We start from the raw sequence: 26672 nt of genomic DNA on the forward strand, positions 1-26672 counted from the left end.
CTACTACTAGAAGGAAAGGAGGGAGGGAAGGGAGGGAGGGAGGGAGGGAAGAAGATATTACTGTGCGCCAAATGTCAGATCTGAAGGAAAATGGATTTGCCCTGTTGTTCAATTACGTAGCATGCTTTAAATGTTTAGGATAAGTCATTAAAAAGTTCTCATGTTTTCTGAGTATGTGTTCTCCAATCCATCTACACTGAAAAATAAACCACAGTTACCTCTAGCTGCTTGCTGACTCCACTGCCCAATTATTTGCAAAGCAGAAGATTTTGGCAAGGTAACTTCCTAAATGCAGATTGTCTGTTTTATCAAAAGGTTATCTAATTAACCAGGAAAAAAAAAGATTATCTAATTATTCTTGCAAGCAAGGAATGACAGCATAGTCTGGGAAAAGTGGGGTCAAATAATTCTGATTAATGAATGTGCTGGGGGAAAAAAACAAAAACAAAAACAAAACAGCTACTCTTAAAACACATTCCCTCTCAACAGATGATCTGATCTGATGGTTGTTAATGAAAAAGGCCCAGGGCTGAGAAGCAATACCAACGTAGGCATTAACACTAAAGTAGCACATGAAATTTGTTTTTACTAGGGATCTACCATGTCTAGAGCTTTGAGTTATTCTAACATTAAAGCTGACCAGGAAATGGCTAACAGGCAACTAGTTCTGGCCAATACCTGTTTGTTTGTTTCACAAGGGATTGAATTTAGGGGCCCTCTACCAAACTACCCACCCCCATCCCTTTTTAACTTTTGTTTTGAGACACAGTCTCCTTAAATTGCCCAGGCAGGCCTTCAAGTTGCAGATCTCCTGTCTCAGCCTCCCAGGTAGCTGGGATTCAAGGTGTGCCACCACACCCAGCAGGCCAATGCCAATTTAAATGGAAGAATTAACATAATCTGAAAGTAGCTAAACCCAAAGTTACTGAAATACAGTATTATGATGCTTAAGCAACTGGCTTCTTGGCAGGCTATTTATTTTTCCATTTGGAAATGTAGGAGAGAAAAAGAATGAGAATGAAATATCTGCATTTAGAGCTTGGAGATTAATGTTACTAATTTTATGCAGCTTGCTCATCAGTAGCATGTTCAGAGCGTAATGTATATATTTTACATAGTAACATTTTAAAATCAATCATGTGGACAAAAAAAGGAAAAAGAGTCTGCCTATGTGAAATCATTATGTACTAACATATGTCTTAACACATTGTGATATAGAAGCAACTTGTCTTTTTTCCTGTTTGTTTTATATTATTTACTGTATTACAAGATAAGAAGTAGCTATCATATCACACTCAACATGACAGGGCTGAGGGGTATAGATCAGTGGAACACTTGCCTGGGGTCAACCCCCAATACTTCAAACAAAACAAAACAAAATGAAGAACCGGACAAACAACATGATAAATACATTTTTTTTCCAAAACAAAACAAAAGGTAAAAAGAAAGGGAAGGAATGGGACAAGGGTTAAAATCCATCAAATTCAATTTTATCCAAAGAAAATGCTAATCTACAAATGTTTCTTAAAAGTGTCTCATCTAAAAATGGGAAGTTACATACCATGTATGTATAATATGTCAAAATACATTCTACTGTCGTGTATAACTAAAAAGAACAAAATTTGTTTCAAAAAGTGACTCATCTAGGTAACACCAAAAAAAAAAAAAAAAAAAGATTACTTCTAAAAAAATATCTCTTGTGGGGCACAGTGGCACATACCTGTAATCTCAGCAGCTCAGAAGGCTGAGGCAGGAGGATTTTGAGTTCAAAGCCAGCTTCAGCAATAGCAAGGCACTAAACAACTCAGTGAGACAATAAATAAAATACAAAATAGTGCTAGGATGTGGCTCAGTGCCTGAGTTCAATTCCTGTCACCAAATAAATAAATAAATCTCAATAAATATTTTAAACACTAAGTTTCTAGAGACTGTAAAACTGATGATAAATCCAAGTACTTGCATTTCTGCCCTTGGAACACTCTCACCTTAAATCTGACCAATGTCTCCTAACTAGAGTGTAAATAGGAGAACCAAGGCATCTGGTTGTTTCTTTGGTTTTTCCTCTACTGTGGTGAGTGCTCGGTATGGCACTTCTGGGGGTTCAAACACTGTTCACTGAAAACTAGAGGGAAAAAAAAAAAAAAAGGAATACCAAAACATGAGTCCTGAGTTGTAAGAAGTCTAACTGAAACCCTCTCCAAGTCATATCAACCAGAGCTCACTCTAATTTATTTACAAGTCATCACGTAAGAAGAAAATTAAGAGGCTTCATCAGTATAAACTGAGTATCCCCCTAAAACTCTTTACAATGTTTTATTTAAAACATGATATACATGAGAGCGAGATGCAATTTCAAAGATAAAAATGTTAATTATTTCCAGATTCCAAATTTGGATATCTACAGAAGCCAAATTGAGGGAAGTGGCCAGAGAGGGACTGAAGACCGTGTTCCTCAGTGGAAGCAGCCACTGCTCCTTTTTTGCCAGTCAACTGTCATCAAGTGGGAAGTCTGAGCTAGTGTTATCGGATCTTCTCTATTTTTCCCCAGTATCCAAATGGGACTTGGTTCTGGAACAACCTGCCTCCTGGTGGACACCAAAACCTAAGGATGCTAAAGTCCCTCATAAAAATGACATAATATCTGGGACTGCGGTTGTATTTCAGTGGTAGAACGCTTGCCTATCACGTGCAAGGCACCGGATTTGATCCTCAGCACCACATAAAAATAAATAAAATAAAGGTATTGTGCCCATCTACAACTAAAAATATATATATTTTTAAAAGTGGCATAAGATCTGCAAATAACCTTCACATCTGCCTGTACACTTTAAATCTCCTCTAGATGCTTACGGTAACAAACAAAATGTAAAAAACATTTGTTATGCTGTATTGTTTAGGAAATAATGAAAAGGGAAAGTCTGTACATGTTTAGTACAGAAACTAATTTTTTTTTCATTTCTGTAAATACTTGTGATCCATAGCAGTCAGCTGAATCTAAGGATACAAAATTCAAGGATATGGAGGATCAACTATAATGGCACCTAAATCTTTTTTATTTTATTTAACTATAAAAGTAATTAAAAAATAAAGCCTGTATGACAAATGCAACAAGAAGGCAGTTTTCAAGCCCTGGTTTAGATGAATTAAATTTGTTCATTTCTTTCACCCTTCATCCATTCAGAAAGATTTACTGACTGCTACCTCAGATGCCAGGCACAGCATGAACAAGAGGGAGACAGTCCCTATTCTCCCTGAGTTTATAATGGAATCAGACAAAGATTGCAGGAAGTTGAAAACAATCATGTTTTCAAATAATGTTAAAACTGATGGAGAAATTTAAATTGACATTTTTCTATGGTACAACCTTGCCACACCAGTTATTTTTCTTATTTCTCTCTTTTTTTGAAGGCAGTTTAATATCTAGCGTTTGAAGGATCCTGCCTACATCTTCTATCTTCTTATTATTGCCTTTGGCTAATTAAATTCTGAAGTGTCTCTCAACCCAAACAGTCAGAGGTGTCATAATTATATGTCATATGTCCTAATTACTGTGGATGCCACTTAGAACAACACCCTCTGATAATATGGGATCAACATTTTCCTTTAAAAGACTGAGACTCTACATGGGCTATGCCTTTTGGGAAACCTTTGTAGTGAGCAGAACAGGCAATATAATGCAAAGAGGACTGAACAGTCAGAGCATGGACCTGAATCAACTCACATTTTATTCACAGTTAAAAGGAGGCTCTCACTAGCAGGGAGAGCTGCCTTGGCAGCTGGAAAATGGATCCAGTTGAGTTGTGCTTGTGATCTATACCTCCATGGAATCAATAATGCTGAGAAACAGACGTGGAGGAGACAGAGTGACCACTAGACTGAAGCATCAGAGGCCAAAGGAATTCATATCAGGATACAGATGGACACCAAACAGCAAAATTTCAAGGAAAGAGATCATAACCAGGCATGGTAGTGCCTACCTGTGATCCCAGTGACTCAGGAAGCTGAGGAAAGAGGATCACAAGTTCAAGGACAGCCTCAGCAATTTAGCAAGACCTCAGCAACTTAGTGAGACCCTGACTCAAAACAGAAAATAGAAAAGACTGGGGCTGTACCACAGTGGTAACATGCCTCTGGGTTCAATCCCCAGTACAAAAGAAAACAAAAAGTTCATAGATATTATTATGCAGATATGATTAGTGTCTTTGGGTACCCTTAGTACTAGATCTCCATTGCACAGATGATCTTTACAGAGCCTTTTCTTTGAATAAAACAGAAATGGTTACCTGATGTGCAAAGCCTGAATCATAGTTCTAAACTTCACTTCAGTCTGCTCTCTCTTCTATGCTCAGTCTCCCCACAGATACTTCTCGTAGTCTGGCCTTTACTCCTACCCACCTCTCCCACTCCTCAAGCCCTCCTCTGCACTCACACAGCCCGATTACATTCTGCAATTCAAGTATTTCTGTGGCTTGACATACATGTAAACCAGGATTCATTCCCCCACTGAATTGTTCCTTCCTTTAGGACAAGAACAGTGCCTATTCATCTTTGTGTCTCTAGCACCTAATACAGCACTGGCACAGAAGACATTTGATAAATACTTATTAAAATGAACAAATCTATTATTCAGTCACTCCTTAATCCAGTCATAAATCCTACCCTCTCACTCCTTTCAACTCCATATCTCTGAAGAGAGAGGCTACTAATACCTTGACATCCTAGGCCTCTGTAAGTTGGAATGGGGGAGGGAAGCTGGGTGGCAGTTTGCAGTAAAAATTTTATTTAAACACCTGCAAAAGTTATGCATATCTCGTGCATCTTGATGCCAAAGAGTGTGACTCAAGACAGCTTTCCTGGGCTTGGTTTTCCAAACTCAACATTTAACCAGCCTAATTCAACTTTCTAGCTTACATGCCAGCCCATGAATAGAATTCTATCACATAAAGGAACGGCTATATAATATTACCCAGCAATAATAGCTGCAGCCTCTATTTTGACTGCAAATACCATCTTCATTTGAATATCCTTCATTTTCCAGAGTAGTCTTCCCAAGAGTTGTTTATCCATTTTCAACACTACATGCCTATAGATTTTCCTTTTTATTGGAATTTCTGAGGAGTAGAAAAAACTTCTTATATACACAAAACTCTTTGAGTCCAACAATGTGGTAGCTCTTAGGATATTTAAAGAGTAAACCTGTGCAGGCAGAGGATCTGAACTACTGAACAAAAGAAGGAAGCCATCGGGGAAGAGTTATTAAGAAGACATCAACAAGAGCAGAAAAGGTCACTGGACTAGGAGATGCACTTTTGATGTAACAGACATGCCAATGATGAGCACCATCTGAAACATGGAAAGTTTTAATAGGTTTAATGCATTGTCTGGAATGTGTATTCAAAGGAATGCTCCAGGAAAATTCTGGCTATGGATTCTGTCTAGGGAAATAAGGGTTTCCAGAAAAACAAAGAAATCAAAGGAGAGGGAAGAAAGAAAACCTCACTCTCAGTGAAATGACGTGCTAAATGCTAATCACCAGGAAAAGGCAAAGGTCCAGAGAATGGAAATAACTGAAGGCAACTCCTATCTCTCAGAGCAAGTTGGTGACATGCTATACTGAGCTGGTAAGAGACAGATTTTCTGTCTACATTTCAGGAGATATGCCTCCTAAAGGAGAGGCAACCAAAACACTCACTAGCAATTAATAATCTATCTGCTTAAAAGCTAAATAATAAAAATAAAAATAATATAGGACAAACAGAATATTTACTAAGAAAACAATAAAGAGAAAATATTTATTAGGTGCCCTCTACGTTCTGAATGCTGGTCAGGATAAAGAAGCATCTAACCCAGTCCCCATCCCACCAAGACTGACCTTCAGTGAATATATACATCAAGGGCCACCAAAACTACAGGAATGTAAGGTGGCACTGTACCCTTATTTAAGTTGTAAGTGCCCACATTAAATTAGCAAACCAGTAAACCCTACCTACCTTATGTGAGTACTTCTGCTCTTAACCTAATGTTGTCTTCATTTAACTGGTGGCTGCTATAATACTTCTTCAGAGATTATTAAAATATTAAACCAATATTAATAATCAGAAATTGAGCTGTAATTTTCTCTTTCATGCTCAAAACTAGCTGCTACACCTTTAAATCTCTAAGGGGTCCCACAAGTCCACAATAAAGACAATTAAATCAATACACCATTAAGTTCTGAATATGTCAACACTGGTACCAATCTTCTGATTACTAGAGGATATTCACCATTATTTATATAATCACACATTAAAAATTCAAATCAAAATCTGATTTATATAACGAGTATATAATTAGGCTTATTGGGAAGCAAACTTTATTTAGTTATGCTGGGGCATAATTATCCAAAAGTAGACAAAATTGTAGGTTAAAAACAAGCAGTGGTACTTTATTTAGAAAACAGTATTTTGAAATAAAGCTCTTTAATTTCTCTTTTAGTTATATATCCAAGAGAAATGAAAATATATGTCCACATAAGAATTTGCACATGAATGTTCATAAGCAGCAGTATTCATAATACCAAAAGGAGAAACAACCAAATGTCTATCAGTTAATGAATGGATTAATAAAATGTTATATCCATACAAAGGAAGGAATGCTATTTAGTAATAAAAAAGGGATGAAGTAGTGATACATGCTTCAAAATGGACAAACTTTAAAAACATAATGCTAAATGAAAGATGACAAACACAAAAGTCAAATACTGCATGATATCATTTATATGCTATGTCCAGAAAGGGCAGTATCTACAGAGAAAGCAGATTAGTAGCTGCTTGAGAATGGACAGAGAAATGGGGGACAGGGAGAAACTGCTGCTAAGTCTCTGTTTAGGGAAGAAAAACATGTTCTAAGTTAGTTGTAGTCAGAGCTATATAATACTGAATTCTGCTGGGTGTATATTTTAAGTGGGTGAATTATATGGCAAGTGGATTATATCTCAATAAAGCTGCAGAATAAGTAAAGCTGTGGGGTAAGTTGCTTCTGTTCACCTTGTGTTCTGTTATTTTTTAGATTATGATATATTTTTTAAAAAACTTTATTCATAATAAAAATGAATTTCCTTTTTAAAGTATCATTTATTTTACTATTCTCCATTTCCTGCTACCTACATGAAGACAAACCAAGGTTTCAAACTTAACATGACTTCAAATTATGAAAATTAACAGCATCTTTTATTTAGAAAACTAGAACACAATAGAGAAACTTGCCAAGAACTAGCCCTAATTAAATCCAGAAACCTTCAGGACAGAAATCCTAAGGAGGAGGGCTGTGGGAACCAAAGAGCTTTCTCATAACTGTGTGGTTCTTTTGCATATATAGAAATGTTTATTATGTCCTTTCCACAGCTGCAAAGTATTAAGAATGCTGTAAACACATACAAGGTAAGCTTCCCCATATGCACGCCTCAAAGACATTTACAGAGAATCTGTGGCCAGAGGGCAGCACTTTACAAGGGTTTTATCTGAGAAGTGGCCACAGTGCCACCTGTCTTAAAAGTGTCACTTCCAAGGGGTTTGTCACACAATGCCTACGATGTCCATCTTGAAGTCATTCCAATGCCTCCAAAAGGTTCTTGTTAACATGAAAATGTGTGCTGTCATATATACCTAATTAAGATAGATAGATAGATAGATAGATAGATAGATAGATAGATAGATAGGCAGGCAGATAGATAGATAGAAAGAAATGAGGCGGGGGAAGATGAGAATGTGTTGCCTCAGAGAGTGAGCACAGGAAAAGCCTCAGAAAGCATTCATATAGTTGGAGGTCCCCCTCCATCACTCCTTTTTCCCCACTTCTCTGCTGTTTTGGGTTCTGCTGGCTCCCCCAGTCTATCTTCCTCGTGTGCCTCAGCCCAAGTTCCACACACAGGCTCCAGGACTGCACACACTCACCCAGGCCAATAACAAACATTGGGATGCAAAGAAGCAGGCGGAGGCTTGAAAGAATAAGGGAGACACAGATGGAAACTTTGGGGACACAAAATGGATGAAAAATATCAGGCGCATGGGCCATTGTCTAGGCTGAGCCACAGTGACAGAGGAGCAACATCAAAGGACAATAAATCTTAGGTTTGGTCCTGCTGAAAGGGGTGTTTCAAACAGACTTTGCCCACTTAACAATTTTGCCCCATTAAGGGAAATTTAAGGTTAATACCAATCAATACCTTGGCCCACACAACCTATAAATCTATGCTTCCAGCACAACCAACTGTATTTATTAATTTAAAAGACCAATTGAAACATTTCTTTCCTGTGAGATTTTTGTAAAGTATACAAAGAAAGCTTGATATTTATTTATAAAACATAAATTAACAGATTTTCCCTTTTCAGCTTTACAGAACGCTTCCTAGATGCAATGAAAATGTAGTTTTATTACCCCAAATTATTAAGCAGCTTCTACTTAAGAGTTGAGGTAGGAAAATGCCACATGGCTTTCTGAGGAAGGCCATAGCTTTTGGTCACATCTATGGGCAAAGGAGTTCACTTCTGAAGGGAAAACTGGAAAATTCTGAAACTGAGGGCTCTTTATGCAGGCTAATAAACTACAAAAGGCCATTCTGGGCACAGTGAATCATAGCAATGAGGGAGAAATCACCAAAACACAAAAATGGTGCACAACAACATGGATAGGTTGCTTCAGGTCGCCAGGCGACATACACAAGCAGAATTCGATGACTACATTTGGGAGACCTTAACTAACTGTTTTCCAAGTTTAGTCAAGTTCCAGTGTCTCATCTTTTTCAGTCTTTTTAATTAGTAAAAATAAGGGAGAGCAAACAACTGCATCTTGAAACAACTCACAGCATTTTGAGGCCTCCCATGAATGGCTTGGGCACAGTGAGCAGAAGAGTGCCAGAGAAGAAGACAGAGGCCAGGACTGGCCATGAAACGCTGCCTGGCCACACACTGCAGTTGGATTTCATTCTAGCTGTGTAACAGGGCAGAGTTAAGGACAGCACTGACAAAATACACTTTATATTTTTAAAAGATCGCTCCAGCTACTGAAGGCAAATGCTTTCTGGTAGGACAACAATAGAAGCAGAGATCAGCGAGAAGGACCATCCTACCCGGGTGGGATAATGGCTTGGGGTACAGTAGTGGTTGGGGGAATAAAGTAGATCCAGTGAAGTATGGACTTGGCAAACATTGTTGAGATAATGCTAACAACATCAGCTAAAAGGCCGGAAGAAGGAGTTAGAAGACACAATGGAAACTGTGGAGCTAAAGAGGAAGGGGAGGTTGGGAAGAAGAGGCAGTGAGCACAGCTCCACTTAAAGAAGCACTGCTACAAGGGGGGAGGGGGGGAAGAGGCAGAGGAAATAGGCGGTGACTAGAGGGGGATGAAGCAAGGGAGGGGTTGATTTGTTTGGGTGCGGTGAGGTGTAATTGTGTGTTTAAAAGAGAAGATACTATCATATGTTGGCAGACACAATCCAGTATAGAAAGAGGTGGAGGGATCAAGAAGGGAGATAGTCACATGGTGGTGAGAAGGAATGAAATTTATCCAAATCACAATCATTTACTAAGCACCTATGAGATGTTCTTCACTCTTAAGAAATTCACAATCTAATGCAGGAAAGAGAAATATAAATTATTAAGCAGTAAGGTAATATCCCAACAAAGGCATTTACAAAGTATCAACATACTGTGATGGAATATTAATGTACTATGATAGATGGGGAGGGCATGAACTTACATCAAATAAATGACTGATTAACTTACCTAAATTATTAATATATTTTAAGTAAATATTTTAAGCAATTACTCCAAATTCTACTATTCATAAAACAAGGATTTTTTATGCTGCTAAAAAAAATGCAAAGTATTTATTTAGTTACAAAACAAAGCAAACCCAATTTTTATAATCGATTAAAAAAATTAATGTTATCAGATAATGTTTCAGTTCCTAATGGTTTCTAAGTTTTGCTTATAGCTTAAATATTTTCTTAAGTGCTGTATGATTGAGCTCAGAAATAACTTTTTATTCCACAATGTTAAGTAACTAGCAACAAAGAAATTTTTAAAAAAAACAACTACTTTTTATAAGCTACACATGTGGATGGATTTTTTCAAGAGCTAGGGGGACCCATCCTGATCTGTACATTTTCATACTGACCTGTACATTTTGTCAAGTTCATTCCTATGTGAAATCAAACCAGACCCTCAGAGCATTCTGCTCTGGCCAATCAAGCAAATCAAACACAATATATGACATGAATAAACAGTCACTTTACTCCAAAGACTTACACATGGTCTCAAAATGACTCATTTCAAAAAACACATATTTTTTGATGCTTCAAGAATACTCACTGGATGAGGTAAGATTTGTTATTTCCAAAAACAATTCCTAATCCTTTTTTAAACATAGCAACTTTATAACAAAAATATTTCTAGAAATACCCAGGTTCAAAATTGAAGACCTTTGAATCCCAAAATAAATTAAATACTGGGTTAATGCTGTTAATTTGATTTAAAATTTCCCTCTTACAACACCAACCTGCTGGGCTGCTTCTCCATTCACCAAGTGAGGAGGCATCATGGTTACCTCTCCATTCAGCAGTGGTGGCAGTTCCAGAGGGATTTGGTCGGTCATCATCATTGTGACATACATTCATGGAGAATTTCCCTCAACTGGCTTCCTGCAAAAAGAACCATCATTTTTAAAAAAAGAAAAAAAAAAGATACAAAAATCCCCTGTAACATAAGTCACATAAGTTAGCAATCTAAGCACGCCATCATGAAGTCTTCTGAATCCCAAATTATTCTAATCACAGAGAATTATTATTATTGTGCAAGGCCCAAGGAGGGACAGGGAAAAGGCAAGGAAATAGTCTGAACCGGGAGACCAAAACCAGAGTCTCCAAGTAGCAACATAAACGGAACTCTTAGGCCTCAGCTTTGTCATTCAGTTATAAACTTTAAAAATCTGAATAATAATAACCACCCTACCCCAGAGAGCTTTCTGAGAATAAAGTAATATTTTGACATGGAAAAAATGCCAAACAAAAACTGTTATAGTATCATTTTCTTTAAGTCATTACAGAATGACCTATACTTATTAATCATTATAATTTTCCCCCTTTCATTAGGATCAAAATAATACACATAAGCATTTAATCCAAACAAGTTAACCAAGGCTAAGTATATACACTATTGCTGTAATTTCTGACTGAGTCATTAATTTACTAATTACTCATGTTCTAATTATTTCTCCCCCATCACTTCCTTGACTTGAATTTATAACTTGTTACATATTAACATCTTATTTATAGGTTTACATCTAGAGCTTTCCCCTATCTCAGATATGCCCATGACCTCCTATGCAGAGCTGGGCTCAAAGGCAGATGCCACTGTTTCCACAGAATAAATGAAATTCATACCCATATTCAAAATAACACAATGCCCACTTGCATTCCATATTAGTACTTGCCTCCTGATGTATTTAGCTTTTCAATACAATAGGAAGAAAATAATAGTAAATTCCTATTGAAAATTATAACTTGTTCCTTTTTCTTCCTAAAAAACTAAAAATGATGCCTAAAAAACTTGCACAGCTGGGCTCGGTGGTGCACGCCTATAATCCCAGCAGTTTAGGAGGCTGAGGGAGGAGGATCTCAAGTTTGAAGTCAGCCTCAGCAATAGTGAGGCACTAAGCAACTCATTGAGACCCTGTCTCTAAATAAAATACAAAATAGGGCTGGGGATAAGGCTCAGTGGTTGAGTGCCTCTGAGTTCAATCCCTAGCCACCCACCCACCCCCCAAAAAAAAGCTGTAGCACAATAAGTTTACCAGCATAGACAAAGAAGAATAAAACACAATTTTAAATTATTTCAGAAACAAATTACCATACAGTTAAAAATTTTTTTTAAGAGAGAGTGAAAGAGGGAGAGAGAGAGACAGAGAATTTTAATATTTATTTTTTAGTTATTGGCGTACACAACATCTTTGTTTTGTATGTGGTGCTGAGGATCGAACCTGGGCCGCACGCATGCCAGGCGAGCGTGCTACCGCTTGAGCCACATCCCCAGCCCCATAAATTTTTATTATACATAAAAACATCCCCAAAAATTTCAAATTCAAGGATATTTGGCCAATGAATCTTTTAGTACTCAATAACCAAATCAATCAAAACAGTACAGCAAATCCTTTAATGAATGCCTTGAATTTGTCTCAGGTGTGATATAAATAAGATATTCTCATTCTTAACTCCATCCTGAACATTAAATATGTCTCCCCCCTTCCTTCCATCCAAAAGAAACAGTTTCCTTGGACATATTAAGTAATGCATAAAAACCACCCAAGAGATTATAAACTTTTTATTTTAAATAGGTTAATTTTACACTATTCATTATAACCCCATTTGGAGAAACTAATTATTTAAGCACCAAACAAGGAGGTCTTGTCCCAACTAGAGAAGCACATTCCATAATAACAGGTCTTATAATTCAGTGTTAATAGTACCATCATGCTGTTTTATGAGGCAATTACTCAGTTCCTAAGTAAATAAAAGTACAAAAGCTTAAAGACCAATAGTTTATCCTGATGAAGGAAATGTAGTCTTTACATTAAAACTAAGGTAATCCTACTGACACTAGCATGACATAACTGACTTTAAGTAACTGATAATCAAGAAGAAAAGCTAATGTCCATTTCAATTTTCTTCCAAGTATATTTTATCTAGTGCAGAAGGGAAGAACGGTTACTCTTTCTCAAATTGATACTACACAGGCCTGTTTCTTAAGTGTGATGCTTAACGTTTCTTCAAAACAGCAGGCTGGATCCCTGAGTAGTGAGTTGTAAAATACATTAGGGGTCTGAGTACAAGGATCCGGGGGTGAAGAATCACTCTACTCATTTCCACTTTTCCCCTACTCCTTCCAAACAAAGGAGCTCCTGGCACTTGCTAGAAGTCATGGTGCAGACTGCAGATCTCTGCTGTCTCTCCCTTCCCCTCTGCTACAACAGTGAGCAACAAGAATTCTGGTCATCTCCTAGACCAGAGGGAACCATCTCTCTGTCACCCAACAAGGCAGAACAAGCCAATTCATGGCCTGCACCAAGGTCTGTCCAGCTTCTATAATAGGTCCTACTATTAGGCCAGAGTACAGAGAATAATGATATACTTTAGAGCACTGTAGGGGCCAAGGGATGGCGGTCCTTAGAACCTGCTTCCAGCCAAAGCTATTTATGTTCCATATGGTCCAACTCAGAGAGCCAAAGTTTTTAAAATTGGAATTTGAGCCTCAATTCAATTAACAGTACTATTTTGTTCCTATTTATCATTTCTTTTGTGGTTTCTAGGGGACAGAACACAGGTTCTGAAAATTCAGGTAGTCTTGGTCCCCTGTCCCCAATACCAATGAATGTCTTCACAACAACCATAAGTCTAACACTGATGATGCCCGTTTAAGAAACCTTACGGTTGGCATCATGTTAAATAATGGGACTTGCTAATGACAAGACACAACAATCCAGCCCCAGTAAGCAGCACCCCTAAGCACAGAGGTCAAGTCCAAAGTAGGGAGTTAGATGCCATGTTCTGCATGAGTGGGTTAAGGTGGATGGACCTCAAGGAAGCAGGTCCACAAAAGTCTTACAGACAGATGTAGAATAGAGTATGGGGAACAAAAAAGAGTTGCAAAAAAAACATCTTTTTTTTTTTCTTTTGGTGGTGGTACCAGGGATTGAATCCAGGGTGCTCTACCACTGAGCTACATCTCAAGCCCTTTTTGTTTTTTATTTTGAGACAGGGTCTCTCTAAGTTGTCCAAGCTAGCCTTGAATTCACAATTCTCTTCCATTAGCCTCCTCTGTCTCTGGGATTACAGACATGTACCACTGTGCCCAGCTGCAAAAATATCTCTTTTAGTATTGGATTTTACGCCCAAGAAACTGCATCCATTGGCACCAGGAGATCATTGTGTTTACTTTCAAATACTTTTTAGGCAACTTTGGATAAGATGCCTAAAACTTCTTTTCCTACTAGACAATGGATTATCAACTTCCATCACTATTCAATAATGTGGTTATTACACATTACTGAGAAGGGAACAGGGGAAGGAAAGACAGAGGAACTTTACAGTCAACTGTATGTCCACACACTCCTGAGGAAGTACAGGGGGGATTTACGAACATTATCCATTCAGAATGCTGCAGCTCAGCTGCCCAGCAACCACACTATTAATCACGAAGGAAAATGGAAGAATCAAGAAAGTGAATAAAGGCCACCATGAACCAGCCAGAGACTCAAGTACCAATAACCAAGAGAAGTCCATTGTTGTAGAGATGATCTGGTTTTTTATTATTATTATTAATTCTGATTAGTTCTACAGCACATTTATTCTTTGGAAAGGGCAATGATCTCAAGAATGGTCTTCTTGCAAGATTTCTGCATGTACGGGTAGACAGTGTGGATGTGGTGCAACCTTGGCTCAAATGCCTGTGTTCTGAGATGGATTTGGCTAGCTCAGATACACATCTGTCTAGGGGAGAATGAACCCACACCAAGAAAATGAGTGTTTCATTAGGGTGTTTTCTCCTAGGCTCTGAGTTTAAAAATAAAAAAAACACATAGTTACAGTTTGATTCTCCAGAGGTCATACATCTGTCCTGAGTGGTCAAGGAAGATGGCACAGTTTACCTGGGGATACTTCTGAGGCCCCTCCTGGAGACTTTTCCCTCTGTTGTATACAATGGACAATCTGACTTGTCACACCAAAGAGAGTTTAAGATAGCACATTTAACCTATGGCCTGGAGATTTGAGTACTGTTTTGTGGGGTGGAAAGGGCTGAGTAGGGGTGGGGTGACAAAAACTTCCCTAGATACATAAGATCAAAATGCCGCAAAAGCTCTCTGTATCTCTAGTCCACTGAACTCCACTGCCATCCCCACAGAGCTCCAAGGCTTTTCTCAGTCTTTATTTTGCCCTTACACCTACTTCTATCTCAAGGAATCTGGCAATAACCACAGGCCCTCACCACCTCTCCTGCTAACACACATCCTAACTTAACTGAAACCACAGTTCTTCATGCCCAGCAGTTCTATCCTTTTGATTAACAGGGAAGGCTGCCATGTGAGCTCCTGTGGTTCACATCCCTCTCTCCTAAGAGAGCAAGGCCTTAGTGACGTGCTAGCAAGGCCCAGATTGACAAACATCCCCTGAACACAATGGCAGGGGTCGGGGCTAGGTACCCTGGAAACAAAATGACCAGATCTTCACTGTTAGACATTTAATTCCTTCCAAATATGTCCCTGAAGCTTTTAAAGAAAATCTTATTTTAAAATAAGATTACAAAGGATCTCAGTTTTTACATTTCTCGAGGCAGCTGACTTACTGCTTTTTTCTCTTATTTTACTTACCCTACTCCAAGTCTGAAAAGGTTTTCTATATTTTGGTCACCGAATACACTAAAAAACTTACAAGGCCAAATTCATGAAAAACCTGATTCACAGGAGAGAACAGCTGATCCATCTCCAAAAGCCAGAGAAAGCAATTATATACTAGGAAAAAATTTCTTTTTTTTTTTTTTCCTGTTAGAGCCAAAGCACTAATCACTGCTGGGAGAGTTTTTAAGTCTGTGAACCTGGCCTTCAAATTAGTAACAAAATGTCCTGGTACTCACTCCATGAGCTGATGACCCAAATTTCCTTACATTAATTCAAGATGTGAGTTAGCAATACAGTACACAAATTAGTTTCATATGACAAGAAAAAGAGAAACGTAACAACACCAAAAGGAACAAAGTATACCCATCAGAACTCAAAGAGCCCAGCCAGGCTGGATATAGAAGATTGTTCCCTGGCTCCATCGTAAGCCAGGTTGAGGCTTAGGCCCCCACACTCACTTCCCAACATCCAGCCAAGGGTGTGCACCAAGGACTAGACTACCCTGGGGAAGTGTTTAAACACTAGATGAGGCAAAGGAACAAATAAGGAGAAGCCACATGGTCAGTTTTAACTTTTTATTTCTATGGTCCAATTCAAAATGTATTTTCTAAATCTATAAAATATAAGGACCTAAGACCTATAAAGCAACTTGCAAATAAATCTTAAAATAAGCTCTTCAGGATTCATCTCACTAAAGTTAACTGTGATTCCATGAATTCTATAAAGCTAGTATCTTTTCCAATAAAATTCAGATTAACCAATCACTGTCAGGCAATTTAAATATGTAAACATTTGCACATGCTTGTTCTGTACACTGAGAAAAATAATGTCATGGGCCCATTGGTAAAATTATAGCTTGATTCATGCTTCATGAAAATTTCTTTCTCTACCAAAAAAAATAATTACAGCCAGGAAAGTGGTACATACCTGTAATACCGGAAACAAACAGGAGGGTGAGACAGGAGGATCTCTTGAGCTCCTGAGTTTGAGATCAGCTGGGCAATACAGCAAGATCTCATATCTATAGCTCTATCTCTCTATCTACACACACACACACACACACACACACACACACACACTGATTTCTAATAATGAGACTCTGTTATGGGTCAGGTTTCAGAAAGTCTGTCAAAACCACACCACAGAAATGTTCTAACTATCTATATTAAGAGCAATAAGGAAAAGTAACCTTGTTTTCTGATTCATGGAGATGGGGGAAAGCACATCAATACTCAAAATGATACACTGACAAGCCTCCTGAATCACAGAAAACAGAGCTTTTGTGTTGGGGTAGAGGGATTTGGGGGGTTATTAAGAAATCACTGTGCTCTACATTCTCTTTTAAACCAACATAACCCTAACGTGGCTAGCGTTTTATGAGGAATTGCAAGACTAGTTTCTAAATGGCTTCCCATACAAAACTTAATAAAACTATGACCAACATTTATGCAGCTGATTTACATTTGTTGAAGCCACAGCTATAGTAAAAAAGAAAAGTCATAAAAAGTCAAAATGTAAACCGATGATATAGCACAGGAAAAAGAAAAACTGCATTCATGAACCACCCCTCATACAGGTGGCCTTTAAGGATAAAAGCCATCAGTCACAAGGACTGACAACTTCCTGAAAGTGTACTTCCCTTCTAAGCTTATTAACAAGATTTAGAAAGACTGAGAGAAGGGGGAGAGAACAAGCGAACAAGCAAGGTAGTCAGTTACACACATTACTACCACCGGAGGGATATGAAAATATCATTTGCTATTTTGTTTTCCTCGTCGGAAAAACCTCTTTCCTTCCTGGTCCATGCCGGCTTTGAAAGGTAAACCCCTTGACTGATTTCTAGACCTAGAAATTAAAAATGGTTATCGTTTCTAGCCTTCCCAGTAAAACAGACAAAGCTTTTTGATAATAACTATGGAAACAACAACAACATCAGCGGAAGGAACAAAATGATTAAAACAAATAGGAACACAATTATTATTCAGTACCTCTGAAATTCTGAGAAAACTTGCTCCTCCATCAACATACACAGGACCTTCCTGACCATTCCCTGCCACTGTGAGTACAGTTTTTCTTTTCCTTCCCAGTAACACTACACCACTAGCACTGGCTCTGCCCAGGTATAATTAGCATGTGGCCATTATGAACCTGATGTGGGGCACTGCCATTGGACACAAACCCAGGGGTGGTTCAGTGCTTTCCTTGCTCTCACCTCTTCTGTATGCTTTGGGCAACCCCGAGGAAAGGTGCTTGGTACAGCCAGGCATTTGCCCTTTCCTTTTTGAAAATCAAATCAAATAGTGTAAAAGCAACAAGAAAAAGGGCTATGGAAAGGGAGAAAATAAAGATTAAAGACCATTGTTAGAATTTTTCACAGCTCCATTGGGAAAAATAGCTCAAAGAACCAGTATGTTATTGTTGATTGTGTTTGTTTTTCTTTTTAAAGGCACTACAATGGAGCACTGAGTACTAGAAAATATGAGTTCCAATTTGGGTCTTTGCCCTGAAATTAATTTCCACTTTTATAAAATTAAAATATTATAGATTAGCCCTTAAATTTCCTTAGCACTTAGCACAGATTCCTTTCTGTTCTTAACATACTATATTTCAAAATCTTTACTGTGCTTACTTAATATGAACTAAACTAACCTGTTGGTCTTTGTTATTCATTTGGATATAGCCTAAGCCTTCTGAATGGGAGGGAGGAAGAATTTAAGTAAAATATTAGAGGGAAAAATGTACTGAGCACATAGTGCTGGTAGTCACTGTTTTTATGCCAATGAAATCTAATTTTACAGCTGAGTTCTATACAGCTGTGCAAGAAAGACTCTTGCCATGGCTTGCCACTTGAATGAAAGAAGGAGTGGTGATAATTGTTCATGCAGAAAAACCTCTTGAGACATGAGCAGTACCTGGAGGTATGTGCCCAGCTGGTTGGTTGAGGCACAAATAGTCTGGAATTTGCCTTCTTGTCTGATATGTGTTCATTAGCAAAGTAAAATCACAGTTGTCTGAAAAAGTTCTTAACTTTAAAAACATTCTTGCTTTTTGCATCCAATTATAAGCAGAGAAGATTTAGTTTGGAACATTTAATCCATAGAGAAATCCTCTGAAATGGAGTTTTTTTAGATTAAAAAGAACAACACTCCAGAATAAAAGAAAAAATGATGCATGGCTCAAGCAACAAGTCAAAAAGAAGTGTTCACTGTGCTCTTGAGAGCAAGAAGATGTCACTAATGTATAGGCCCTGCCTTCAAGAATCCATAGATACTCTACTTTGTATAATTTGATTTTGCATATTTTAAATGTCTTTGCATAATCTTAAATCTAGAGAAGCTTAGTCATTCCTGAACTAAGAACTACTATTTGGGGAAGAAAAAATAAAATCACATACATAAGGGTTATATGTAAATAAAAATATAAGTAATTTGAGGCTGCTTCCATATCCTTCATTAATACACAGAGGCTGCTTCTACAGCACCCCACATACCTCAGATCTTTACAGAAACATAAAAGCTAAGAGGGGAAAAAAATTACATCACAATCTCTTGACCTCAGATCCACATCCTCACATAAATAACAGCTGAGATCTGCAAATATTAACTAAACAGAAAGGGGGCTTATCTCCAAAACTGTTTACAAACCAAAGGTTCATTTGCTTTGTTGGTTGTTTTTAAATGTGCTTAAATAAGTTTGCAGATGCAATTAGACATTTTCATTAGAACATCTAGATTCCAGGTACATTCATATCACAATAAATCTCACATCCATTCTGACATTCCAATGAAGACAGTCTAGCATCGGTGAGGGAACACTGCAAAGCTGTGAGCCCTTACTCTCATTTGTACCCAAGTTAACTGTGTCACATACTTTCTCCAAGAATGAGAATAAGTGAAAGTATGCATTTTCAATGAAATCCATATTTTTCTTTTTTTGTTTTTTTTATATATAATACCATTTATGTGAAGTACCCAGGCTAGTCAAGTTCATAGAGACATAAAAGCAGAATAGATATCTCCAGGGTTTGGAGGAAGGCGATTGAGGAGTTGTGGTTTAATGGGTACAGAGTTTCAGTCTGGGACAAAGAAAAAGTTCTAGAGGTAGATGATGGTGAACTTTAAAACAGTTGAAATGGCAATTTGTGTCATGCATATTTTACCACAATAAAACAAAAGATAATAATAAAAATAAGCTTTAAAAAACAAAAGAAAAAAACGACGACGTAAATTAGTGTTTACATACTCCTCCTCCCTTCCCCCTCATGTAGCAGATGTTTTCCACTCTCTCCATCATTTCCTAGTGGGATTAAACTCCAGTTGCCACTGCAGCAAATTACTTAATAATGCCTCATCTAATGGCTGACCTCTCTTTCTTATCTTGTATCCTCATGCATTTATTAGTGTTCCCTATATGTCCCAAATAATTACTTGCACTACAATACTTCTTAGGGATAGCTTCTGTGGGAAACACAACTAAGACACCTAGGCAAGTTTCCTAATTTCTCTGAACATTAATTTCCTCACCAAGAAAAATAAAACTTAGATCAAGGAGTTATGGTAGAGATTAAATGAGATAATTCTTTTTTTTTTAATTTTTTATTGTTGGTTGTTCAAAACATTACATAGTTCTTGATATATCATATTTCACACTTTGATTCAAGTGGGTTATGAACTCCCATTTTTAACCCGTATACAAATTGCAGAATCACATCAGTTACACATCCACTGATTTACATATTGCCATACTAGTGTCTGTTGTATTCTGCTGCCTTTCCTATCCTCTACTATCCCCCCTCCCCTCCCCTCCCCTCTTGTCTCTCTACCCCCTCTACTGTCATTCATTTCTCCCCCTTGTATTATTTTCCCCTTTCCCCTCACTTCCTCTTGTATGAAATTTTGTATAACCCTGAGGGTCTCCCATATTTTTCTTTATATCTTTTCTTTTAATAGTAAGGAGAATGCCAGAGAACTACAGCCAAAAAGTCACCTCTAAAGTCCCTTCTAGTCCACCGCCCACTGCACAGGGAGGGGCATAGGGTGGAAGTCAGAAGCTGAGCCCACTCTCCCTGTTCTAGAAGTGCATCCCTCACTCAGTCCTGGGATACAGCGCCTGCCTGGCACTCCTCCAGGTCCCACTGCCTAGCACTTACTACATAGGTTCCCTGTGCCTCAGCTGCTTTGTCTATCATGTGGGTGATATGGGGGCTCAAACACTAGACTTCTAGACTCCTGCTTAATAAAGCCAAAATGTATTTTATTCTATTTTTAGATATCTATTATGAATTAAATTCACATTTGTGTATCATCCTGGATACCTAATAACAATGTGTAACACCCCTTAATAGGTGGGGAAAATGCATCCCAAACACAACTGATTGCTTTCTGGAGAGTCTGGAAAACAAGTTCCAAGCTTCCACTTCAGCCTGCTATTTGAGGCACCTGCACACTGATTCTGTCTGGTCTCACAACATTCATGTGAAATGACTAATAGTGCCCTTTTATAGACAAACCAACTGAGACGTAATTAGCTCAAAGAACACCAGACAAAAAGTAATGGCAACAGATGGGTGCTTTCTTACTGCAACATCTAAGCTGATTGTGACATCTAAGAATCTGATAACAAAACACAACTAGAAGAGCTGGTAAAAATATATGTTATATATATATATATATACACACACACACACACACACACACACACACGTTATGTGTGTTAGTGAGTTTTAAAGATAAAATAAGCAAATGATACAAAATGAAAAAGCTATCAAAACTTTGATAACTTTCAAAGATACCCAATGAGTATACAACATCTCACTCCTATGCAGTCCTCACTTCCCCTTGAGTTTTTGGTGTATCCTTACCAACAAACAGATTTAATGATTTTTAAGGTACTTTTTAAAATACCTGAAGGATGATTAAACTATAATCACTATATTATTATTTAGCCTGGATGGATAAAAATTAGAGGGGAAAAAAACAGTAGAAACAAAACAATAAACTACTAAAGTTATGTCTTCCATGATGATTTTAATGAGATACGCCATGATTAAACATAAAACAAAATTATTTCACAAGAGGAGAACTTAGCAAGTTATTAATGAGGAGGCTGTTAGAACAATATCTTTGATAGTAAGGGTTTAAAGATGGGGGGAAGGAGGGGCATGGGTACTAGGGATTGAACAAGGGGCCCTTAACCACTGAACCACATTCCCAACCCTTTTATTATTTTTTTTTTAATTTTGAGACAGGATCTCACTGTGTTGAACTTATGATCCTCCTGCCTCAGCCTCCAAGTTGCTGGGATTATGGGCATGTGCCACCATACCCAGCAATTCTATTATGTTTAATGGAAGGTACTACAGCATAAGACCAATCATATTATGTCATGTACTGCACAAACAGGGGATTATGAATTCCACTATTATGTGTAATTATAATACACTAAAAATAAATAAAAATTTTTAAGGAATCTATAATTTTTAGAAAACTGTTATAAAGTAAGTGCAAAGAACATTGAAGACATATCCCTTTGGTAATAATAATAATACTAGCAATATTCCAAAAGGAATTAGCTAAAAGACACATTGTATCCCTTTGGTAATAATAATAATAATAATAGCAATATTCCAAAAGGAATTAGCTAAAAGATATATTGTAAAATAGCCTCAAACAAAAAGACCTGAACAAAGATCACCCATTAACAAACAGTTAATGGTGCACTCACTTTATGTCAGGCATGATACTAGAATTCTACCTAGAAATAAAGGCCTGAGGTTAAACAGCATTACACTGAAATGTTATACTTGATTAGCTAAGAACAAATCCACACTGGGCACATCTGATAAAACCCCCACAAGGTCAGAAGACCGCCATGCTCTATAAACCTTTCATCTGAGATAAGCTCCAATGTCTAAATTTGGTTTTCCAGCTGTGGTCTCTTTTCTAGTCTTTAAAATCTGACATGTGTTACAGAAGGTGGAAGTGTCTTCAAAACATGCCCCCACCTTAATCTTCAATTCTGATCAGTCAGAAGGACATGAAAATTATTTCTTTCATCAGCTCATATTGAATTCAGTCATGTTTATTTTATATACTTGCTTTAATTGAACTGCTATTAAAAAACACTCTTTATAAGGAAAATAATGTATACCATTAAACATCACTGATGTTTCATCCAATTTATACAAATATATAGTTTCAAAATTTTCTGATATAATTTCAGATATTGGTTCCAACTTTTTTTTCAAAAAAGTATTTCATTCCCAACTTCATGGGGCAGGGTGAGGGACAGGGATCAATGTATTAACATTATTATTATTAATAACCATGTTTTTCTAAAAACAAGTTATATCTTGAGAATCATTACATTTGATGAAATTCTCATAAGTAGTTTTGTATTTCAATTAATGGGACTTCATCCAAAGCAAATACCAGGTGTTATTTACAGCTCAGAAGGGACTGAAACAAAAATTTCACCTGAAATGACAAGACTTATAAAGAAACAAATTTAGCAGGTACAAAAACACGTCATGTAAAGAAACATCTATTTACTATTTCAGATTAGCCCATTATGATAAAATTGTAGTGAAATATGTATTCAATAACATTACTAATACTTTGGACTAACAATTTGAAAACACAAAAAAAGAACAATTCTTTAGAAAAATATTTCATTTCCAGAAAAAAATAAAATGTCATATACCAGAGCATCAGATTTGTTTAAATTAACAGATGAAAACGGTAAGTGAATGTATACATGGTTTATATGCAAATAAATAAATTCAAGTGTTGGAAAGTATGGTGTTTGTCTATATTCTAAATGCTGCCTTTGAACAATGATATAACACTAATTTATACTAATACAATTGGTTTAGGAAAAGGAGGCTGTATCCATTCATTTACTGAATAATTAAGTTCTACTCTATATGAGACATTCTTTTGTATTGAAATTATGAAAAATTCTAAATTTGAGGTTAGGATAGGTTTTAAAATCTTTCCAGAAAAAAAATAATTTTAAATTTCAACTTGGACACAAAAGGCATATCTCGAAAGGCATGTTCTCCAATTCAATTTTAGTATTTTTCCTTATGTGATGAGTACAAAAGCTACACAAAAAATTTTTTTCAGTTAATATTACTAGTGAATTCAGAAAAGGATCACAGTGAAAAAACAAATAACAATTTAGGATTATTATGATGTCATGTACCCCACAAAAGGTATCAGGAATGCCCAAGGGTTTCCCCCTGGACTATACCTTGAGAACTACTGCTATACACAAGTAGTACATATGTAAAAAATGTAATAAATAAATAAATGAATTCACTTTCTAGTAAAGTAAGATTACTGTCCTGATCTTATATTTTTACATCTAGAATTCACCTGACACATCCAAACAAAGAAAATAATCCAAATAAAGAGGTATTCAAATTCTACCATGGATTTCTCTTTCCAGGTCTTCTTTATGCTATACTCTTTTTTTTTTTTTTTTAAACATTTATTTATCAGTTATTGGCGGACACAACATCTTTGTTTTGTACGTGGTGCTGAGGATCGAACCCGGGCCGCACGCATGCCAGGCGAGCGCGCTACCGCTTAAGCCACATCCCCAGCCCTATGCTATACTCTTTAAAGCTTTTTTTTTTTTAAATATAATGCTTTTATTTATTTTTTTTAAAGAAACTGTGGTGTTTATTTATTTATTTTTATTTTTTAGTTTTCGGCAGACACAACATCTTTGTTTGTATGTGGTGCTGAGGATCGAACCTGGGCCGCACGCATGCCAGGCGAGCGTGCTACCGCTTGAGCCACATCCCCAGCCCTAAAGCATTTTTTGAGAAATAAAAGAAAAGGGCTGGTGGGATAAGAAAACTGAAGTCTGGAGGCCAGGTAACTCCTGTGGGAGGCCAATAAATCCAAGCCCATAGGTGCAGATTCCATTCATCTTCCCTGTAATCAGACTCAAGCCCTCGATTTCAAAGCAAATGATCAACACCAAGGACAAATAACATTGTGTAGCTATTCCTAAGAAAGAATGTAATCTGCTCTGATCTCTAGACCTTCATTTACTGCTCAATGAGCCCATTTTAAATCCTGCAATGATTTGATTTAGTACTTTCTAGGGCCACTCATTTATTTATGTGTTTCAAAGAACACAAAAAGAGTCTTCTGAGACACAAAGAAGACTCTTAAAATCAGAACCTCGTTTTCAAATATAGACAGAACAATTAGTAAGATGTTGAGATTCATTTCCTAGAGCAATGAATTACCACAATCAAAATATGCCACTGCAAATTGATTTGCATTCAACAAACACAGTAAGATGAAAAGCTTCCCTTTTGTTTTAAAAAATAGATTTAACAGGCATATTAATTTTCCACTGGCCACTATAAATAAATGAAACTCAAAAATATTTTTCTTTGCAAGGGCATCCTAACCAGTCACTGTCAGCCTGACCCCAAGTGGAATGCATACTTATATTCCTGAGAGGCAGCATTGTGTGCTGGTGGGAAACCACTCCTCATAAAACTCCCATCCCAGGAGGGCTCCACAATAGGTACTCACACAGGAAGCAGGCCTTGCAAGGAGTACCTCAGCTGTTCCAGAGACAGCTTCCCCAGGCAACAAAGATGGTGAACCACTCCAAAGGCCAGGCTCACAGGCCGGAGTACTGCCCACACTTCAGGGTCAACAAAGCCAGTGTTGTTCTCAACCATCCCCCCAAGTTCTTCCAAGGTGAAAGGAAACTCAACAATTCCATGTCATCTTTCTAGATAACCTCTCAAAGCATCATTTTGTTTAAAAAGAAAAAAAAATGAAATTTTTCTCAAATATGCTGGAAAATACTCCCAAGAAGCTATTCTTTTTCAAAATCAACTAAAAGATGTTAATATTGAATATGCAATACAAAAAAAAAATCAAAACTTCAAATGTCACATTTTATTTATCTCCACTGAAAATTATGGTCCATTAAATGCCAGTAATTGTGTTTATCAATGAAGCAAAATAAATTTTAAAAATGATTATTTTAACTCAAGTATAAAAGAGTGTATTTTCAAATAGTATCATATCAACAATGATTTCTGCACATTTATTTATATGTTTCAAAGAACACAAAAAGAGTCTTCTGAGACATAAAGGGGACTCTTAAAATGAGAACCTCAAGTTTCAAATATAGACAGAACACAAGTATGTGTGGGAAATGAAGATAACGGCATTTGTATATAACTATCAAATCAATCCACTGGTGGATGAATAAAAACATTAATAAATAACTTTGATCAATTCAATATTTTGACTTTTCCTCCCACAACTGACCACAGAAGAAACACAACCCTATTCTTTAAGAATCATGTTGATTAAATTTTCAATACCCCAGTTTCTCGATCTGCAAAAAAGAAATTACAGTTGCTTCCTAATATTTTAAGGCCATGAAATAATTTAATAATATTGGGCAAAGTGTAACTCTTTCTCATTTCTCAAAGGACTGGATTCCTTGCAGCTCTAATAATCGATCAACTTGAATGATGTAAGAAGATCAGAATTAGTATCCACAGCTCAAAGGTTCATGGAAATCCACTTCAGGCAGCTGCTATATCCATGCCAATCACAAACCATACAACTTACCAGATTCAGGAAGTCACCACACAATAGAGAAAAAGTAAGCAGAAATAATATTAAGACAGACTCACAACATATTTAGTGAAATGTATACAGTCAGAGCCTATGATTTTTTTTTAAAGACTGAAATGACATTTAGAACCAAAATGCTGACAATGGTCAACCTTTGGATCATGAATAATGATTGAGTTACAGGTTTCCTCTGCACTTATATTTTTCAAATACTCTTACAATGAGCATCTGGTAAGTTTTACAATGATAAAAAGTTAAATTTTTTAAAAACCATATAATTCAATTTACTTTGTACCACATCATTGTTCAAATTTTTGTGATGAAATACTTTCAAACTACCATAAAACAAAAGGATCTATCCAAAAGACCTATCTGCGGGTTTATCCAAACCTCACAGAACTAATTACCACCATTCTATTCTGACTATAGCAAACAACAATGGAAGAACATCTGCAGTGCCCCTTAGTTCAATACCCAGTACCCAAAAAAGCAAAAAATAAAAATAAGATTTGGTATCATTTACAAAACTTGGGTCATGCTTGCTGAATAATCCCCAGATTAGGAATGCTCACTAGGACCAACCCAAACAGCTTTAAAAAAAAAAGGGGGGGGGGGGGG

General features: G+C 37.0%; 1 protein-coding gene across 5 annotated transcripts in view; it reads right to left on the reverse strand.

Annotated features, from left to right (window-relative positions):
* Positions 1 to 26672, reverse strand: part of Fndc3b (fibronectin type III domain containing 3B) — a 328163-nt gene that overhangs the window by 243925 nt on the left and 57566 nt on the right. For 4 of the 5 annotated variants that reach the window (XM_015494261.2, XM_048814289.1, XM_048814288.1 and 1 more), the window contains exon 2: positions 10537 to 10678. In XM_015494261.2, the coding sequence (XP_015349747.1) occupies positions 10537 to 10650 (114 nt within the window). In that variant the 5' untranslated portion in view covers positions 10651 to 10678. Of the gene's footprint in view, positions 1 to 10536; positions 10679 to 17414; positions 17701 to 26672 lie in introns of those variants that run through there. The other variant, XM_048814286.1, reaches the window with a different exon arrangement.

Source organism: Marmota marmota, unplaced genomic scaffold (assembly GCF_001458135.2).
Source record: "Marmota marmota marmota unplaced genomic scaffold, marMar, whole genome shotgun sequence".
In the NCBI taxonomy this organism is placed as follows: Eukaryota; Metazoa; Chordata; class Mammalia; order Rodentia; family Sciuridae; genus Marmota; species Marmota marmota.